General features: G+C 35.8%; 2 protein-coding genes and 1 long non-coding RNA gene across 4 annotated transcripts in view; 2 read left to right on the top strand and 1 right to left on the bottom strand.

The window, feature by feature from the left end:
- Window positions 1-559: 559 nt before the first annotated feature.
- LOC127158439 (uncharacterized) lies at window positions 560-2,360 on the bottom strand. The gene is made up of 3 exons (XR_007826160.1): window positions 2,227-2,360; window positions 1,872-2,079; window positions 560-880 (listed from the first exon to the last, which is right to left on the bottom strand). It is a non-coding gene; the product is annotated as an uncharacterized LOC127158439 (long non-coding RNA).
- LOC127158438 (GTPase IMAP family member 7) lies at window positions 818-3,572 on the top strand. Of its 2 annotated transcripts, XM_051101577.1 has the most exons (3): window positions 818-898; window positions 1,790-1,825; window positions 1,972-3,572. In XM_051101577.1, the coding sequence occupies exons 1-3, from the start codon at window positions 865-867 to the stop codon at window positions 2,820-2,822; spliced, it is 921 nt and encodes a 306-aa protein (XP_050957534.1). In that variant the 5' UTR covers window positions 818-864; the 3' UTR covers window positions 2,823-3,572. The 2 variants fall into 2 exon arrangements, with proteins under 2 accessions (XP_050957534.1, XP_050957533.1); XM_051101576.1 differs by lacking the exon at window positions 818-898 and having other exon boundaries at window positions 1,420-1,825.
- Window positions 3,573-4,229: 657 nt separating this feature from the next.
- The window catches only part of LOC127158440 (protein NLRC5), a 95,521-nt gene continuing 93,750 nt past the window's right edge, over window positions 4,230-6,000 (top strand). The window contains exon 1 of the mRNA XM_051101578.1: window positions 4,230-4,942. The gene's annotated coding sequence lies outside the window, so the exon portion shown is untranslated. The remainder of the gene's footprint in view (window positions 4,943-6,000) is intronic.

Genomic DNA, 6,000 nt, shown 5'->3' with positions numbered 1-6,000 from the left:
TGATCTCGGATCAATTTCATCAATTTGTATACATTTTTAACGAGACATCTGTGTAATTAAAAGGATGAGTAGTTAATAGTCTCTTACTAGCCTGTATATATGAGCTCTGCTTAAACAAAACCTGCAAATGAAAATAAAATATAAAAAAAAAACCCTATCTAGACACTTAATATTTAATGTTGCATGTTTTAGCTTGGATTTGTGTTGCATTTACACACTTTTGACCAGCAGGCATCATCAGCGTGTGGCGTTAAGAGCGCTTGAATCATTTTGCGAATCAATTGGTTCAGTTGATTCGAAGCTTCGAAAAGGTTCGTTTCTCCCATCACTAACGGAAAGAGAAGAGGAACAAAATATTATATTTGCAATGCTATTAACAGCCACAGGAGGGGATTTTTCTAACGTCAGTGAATACAACCAAATGTCTTACGTAATTCACACATCTTAACTCTTAAAATAAATGTTCTTTTTAACCCCTCTTAAATAGGGCAAATTAATTATTTCCCATATGAACTGGGCATAGTATAAGATGTAGGCCTTACTACTCTAGCAAAAAAGCAAAAGATCATTTTTTACAGTGTAGGCTATAATCAATCACTAAAAACTACAAATAATAATAATCATTTATTTAAATTACAGGAAAACGTTTACGAATCCATTACAATTCAATGTTATTATCAGTGGGCTAACAATTATATTGTGGTCGGTTAATTCATAAATGAAGTTTGTGACAGATCATAGTCTACAGCAAGAAATAAATTGAAATGAATCAGAGGAAAGGATCGGTAACTAACGGCGATTGCATTTGAGCCTCAAATTTTGAGGAAGTCACCATCTCCTAGAGCTGCACAGTTGTTTTGCACCATGGCGTCCTCAAGCGCTACAAAAGAGGGAAAAGGTAAGTGTTTTTGTCTTTATTTTAAGATTATTTTTGGTCATAATAATTATACTGACAATAATTTGTGTAATCTATTTAGGGGACACAAGTGTTTTAACACATAACCTTCGTACTGTTTTACTTTCGATTTGCAGCGCACACTCTATGCAAAGTGTTCACTTAAGAAAACCGGGAACATTGAAAATATTTAAATATCAATTAAAATATCAATTAAATTTACCGCACTTAAAACAAAAGAACACGACATAAAACTAAGATGTTGAATTAGCAAAAGGCAGGCTGTGAAGTGATCTAAAATGGATAAAATAAATCTGTCCATTTCTCACATGCTTAATGTTAAACCAGAGTTTGAGTAGCGCCTAATAAGAACTAGTGTGTTTTTCGTTGTGCCTGGTTCATAACTCGCATTGACTTCGAAAGACCACATTCCATTGCGCGAAAATTCGCTCACTTCAAGCCAACGCAGCAATAACTGGAAAAGTGCGGAATGAAGTTATGTGAAATTGTAATAATCTTTTAAAAACAAATTTAATAATCATATTTCCTTCACCAAATAATGTAATATTTATTTTCTCAAAGCTAATTTAAAAAACACAAGACCAAGCAAATTAAGTTGAAATTTCAATATCTTTAATTGTTTGCATTTCTGAAACAATATGTACTGCTGCAGGCATAAAACTTGAAATGGTCCCGCAATTTACTGCAGAGCAAGTACTGAACACAATCTTTTATTAGTGTCACCATTGGTGGTTCTGGGGTCAGTCTGGTCTGTCTGATATACAAATAAAAACTAGATTGAAGTTTGACAATATCTATTGTTTGGCCAAACTACTACAAAATAAAAATCTAGAATTATGTGTATGTCTACTTATTATTATTATTTTTTTGTAGAGAGAAGGTATAGCTTTGAAAGAGGTCGTCCAGATTGTAAGTATACACACACAAATGTTCACAATAATTGCATTTTTTGCACTTTAAGGCCTAATAAGTACTTTACAGTCAGTCAGTCTGCTTGTAAGCTGCAATCTGTTTCATTTGTATGCACATGATCATATCCTCTCACTCTTTTTCAGTGTCCCTGAGAAGGCTGGTGTTGGTTGGTCTGACTGGAGCAGGTAAAAGCTCCTCTGGAAACACCATACTGGGCAGAGAAGTCTTCAGAGCTGACGAAAGTGCTTCATCTGTAACCAAAGAGTGTTGCAAAGTGACTGAAAAAGTGGCAGGGAGAAAAATTACTCTGGTAGATACACCAGGCATGTTTGACACCGATATTTCAGAGGAGGAACTTCTGAAACAGGAGATCAGTAAGTGCATAAATATGACAGCACCTGGACCTCACGCCATCATCCTGGTCATTAAATTTGGCCCGTTTACTGAGGAGGAGAGACTATCAGTGGAGAAGATCAGAGCCATATTCGGAGAAGAAGCAGATAAACACACATTCGTCCTCTTCACTCACGGTGATGAAGTGGAAGGCTCTATTGAGGAACACCTCAGTGAAGCCAGTGAGGACCTGAAAGAAATCCTGAGTCACTGTGGGGGAAGATATCATGTATTCAACAATAAAGATATGGAGGATCGTAATCAGGTTGTGGAGCTGCTGGAAAAAGTAGACGCCATGGTCGCAGCTAACGGAGGTCATTATTACACCAGTGACTCTTACCAAGATGTAGAGCTCATGCTGAAAACTAAAGAAGACGAGCTGAGACGAGAATATGAGAAAAAATTACAAGACAAAGAGAGAGAACTGGAGGTCAGATATGCTGAAGAGAAGCAGAAGCTGGAGGAAAGATTGAACGAGTACAAGCGTTTTTACGAGGCAAAGCTTCGAGAGTTCAGACTGGAGACAGAACAGACTTATTCTAATGAGAATAAACTGAAAAAGATCATTGCCAAGTTAAAAAGCCTCACCACCAAATTTTAATCAAACTCTGAGTAATACATTCTTAGACTTAAAAGGCCGTAGAATGAACAGTATGTAAATAAACATTTGTTGAACTGAATTATGAAATTGTATTTTGAGGGTATGTTTGATTACCTTATATTACAACAGATAACGTTATACTACTGAACCATATTTTACAGTTGTCATTTGGATGACACAATGCATTTTTTATTCTTCGAGTGACAACAAATATCAAGTTTGAAATAAAACTTGTTTTGTCTGTATTTTGTTTTTATATGAAAGATTTGTTCTCTACCTTGAGGTCAGGTAGACGTTATAGAGTTTCTGTAATCTATGTTAACCAAGTATATGTTATATTTTTTTTTTCTTCAGACCCTACAAGGTACTGTGATTGAATTAGTAAAAGAGTGCAAATATTTTCTTCCTTTTGTTTAAACTGAACTGTGTAAGAAGAGTTTTATGTATGCACCGCCATCTGAGTGGAATCTTCTCCAGTCGAAGTTGAAATGACAAAATTCGCTGTCTTTGGATCAATTTAAAACAGTTATTTGGCAAATGGAAGATGATCCAATGATCTGTAATTGCTTTAAGTGCTCATTGTTTGTGTTGTATAAATTTATGATGAAACTGTTTTGCTGCCCATTTTGGCCAAGACACTCCTGTGCAAGGAATTTAATCTGGTTAAATTGGTTAGTCTGTTCCGTTTAAATAAAAGTTAAATAATAAAAAATACTAATCTCTGTATTATTACTATTATTAGTCTCCATCACATATCTACAACACCAACCTAATGCAGATCAGCATTACTGCACTAATTCATCCCTGTTTTATTGCTGTAAATTATTAAATATATAATTCTATAATTGTGTTGTAATTCTTTCCAGTTTTACAACACTCTTTAATTCTTAATTATAAGTAATTCAGTTTCAGCTCTATGCAGTCTATTTTGACAATATCCCACAGGAATACGAGAAAGTTAAGATCAAATGAGATGAGCAAAATCTTCGGTGATCACCGCAAGATGTATGCCGGTTAGAAACGTGTCCGAGTTACGTCCGCCTTGCTCTGATATCATGCTGACGTGTGCCAAAAAACTCCCTGGCTGTGTCGGATTGCGCACGGACTGCGCTGACCAAAAGCACAATGGGAAACGCCTTAATGACGACACAGCTTCAAGCTCATTGGTTCAAACAAGTGTGATGTTGCGCTCTCTTCTAAAATGTATTGTTTTTTAATCAAATAGAATGTGGTTATGTGTTTAAATTATGCATGAATATTCCCAAACACTATACCAGTGCGATCTCTGTGTGAGATATGTGATTGTTGTCATATTTCTATAAAAATCTAAAATACACGTATTTTGTATTTAAGTAAAAATAGATGACAAACACGCCCTTCGTATGGAAGTAAATGGCAAGCACTTTGAGTGTCTTGTTCCTCATATTTATTTTCATCTAAAAACATCCGCCTTTAAACTCGTAGGTGTCTGTTCTACTTTTAGAGGTCAGAACTGTCCGTCTTGACTGCGCTTATTTCACTCCTCCCCTTATGTAGCCGCTTACATTTCAGGCGAGGCGAGGGGGATCTCAAAAGAGCCTAGTGTCCGACATGACAGCTCCGTTTTCAACTCCGCCCGCGACTGCTCTCGGATACTCTCGTTGATCGCCGTCTGTAGCCGTAGATGAAGTCGAACACACCGAGTCCGACAACATAGAAAGCTCTGAGTAAAATGTCAAGTGTTGTCATTTCAGAATAACGGTATCTACGACATGGCGTGAAGGCAGCATTAGACACTACATTATAGCGAAACGCCCTACAGTTTCTTTTCTTTTATATTTATTTGTAACTACAGCTCGTATATATTAAGCCTATTTACTGACAAAATGGAGAACAGATGAAAAATATGATGGAAGAATGTAAAAAAAGTTTTCTTTTTCTTCGAGTCTTTTTTAAAGATATACTGTATTACTTTCACATTCACACCCAGGGCTCTGGCATTGGTTAACGCACTACCCATGTGATTCTCGTAACCTCGTGACGCTTGCAGGCGCACACTAAAGCGCTCGCTCCCGCTAGTTTACAGTTCTCAGAATTCGAATTCGCTCACTTCAAATATGAAACTCCAGGGTTCTTGTAAGGTAAGTCTAAATGTGGTTTTTATGTTTATGAGCGGCCGTACTGTCCAAAAATAAGATTATTGAACTGTTGCAGGAAGTAACTATACAGTTTTGTACGAAGGTAAAATGATGCCTACAAGATTGGCATGTGCAGGTTAAGTTTTTGTTATTGTAATTCATGTATTATGAAAGTGCAGCTTCTTCTCTGGTATCAACTTGCTAACAAATAAGCCTAATATGTCTGTTTTAGAGCGCTTGTTGAGTTGTTAATAAATGATGTTTAAAAGGACAAATGGGATGGAGATTCTTAATGCGTATCATAGACGTGCTTACATCAGTATGAATGAAGTTTCAGCAAGAGACAAAGTGAAAGATAATCTCAGTGTATGTTGATGAAATACCACACAGAGGTACACACTAATGTAAAGAAGGATGTTTTCTCTCGTCTTCTGATAGATCACCATCTTCTATTTAGTTTTAAAATCATTCATTCTATCTAGTCAAGTTTTGTATGCACAACACATAATATTTCAAAGTGCTTTCCATCAGTTTGACAGACAACACATATCATATCTACCTGCTTTAGAAACTTTCCAATAAACACTGCTAATAGGCATTAGAAGTGACAAGGGAAGGGAGATCCACTTTATATTTTAAAGCTTTCATTTGTTTAAAAAAAAGGAAAGAGATGGTAGGATACTACTGCAAAGTAAATCGGCTGAGCAGACCACAGGTGTGCAGTATATGCTGTCTTTTTCACTTTGTTTTAGTTGAATACAAAGAAAAAGGAGTAAATAATTAAGTAGCAAAACCAAAAACAATACAGTAGACTGAAAAAAGTCAAACTTTGTCAAATTAAATGTCACATTAAAGGGGATCTATTATGCTCCTTTTTACAGGATGTAAAATAAGTCTCAGATGTCCCTAGAGTGTGTTTGTGATGTTTTAGCTCAAATTTTTAGCTAATGTTTTATACTTGTTAAAATTTATACAGTATTAAAGTTTGTCTATCTAAAATGGTAATTGTGCATTAACAGCTGTCAACTATGCCGGTACACATATGAGCACTCTGAACTGAA

The sequence above is a fragment of the Labeo rohita genome, unplaced genomic scaffold, assembly GCF_022985175.1.
Source record: "Labeo rohita strain BAU-BD-2019 unplaced genomic scaffold, IGBB_LRoh.1.0 scaffold_151, whole genome shotgun sequence".
Taxonomy (NCBI): Eukaryota; Metazoa; Chordata; class Actinopteri; order Cypriniformes; family Cyprinidae; genus Labeo; species Labeo rohita.
Note: the sequence above shows the minus strand (reverse complement) of the source record. Positions and strands in the feature narration are given on the sequence as shown.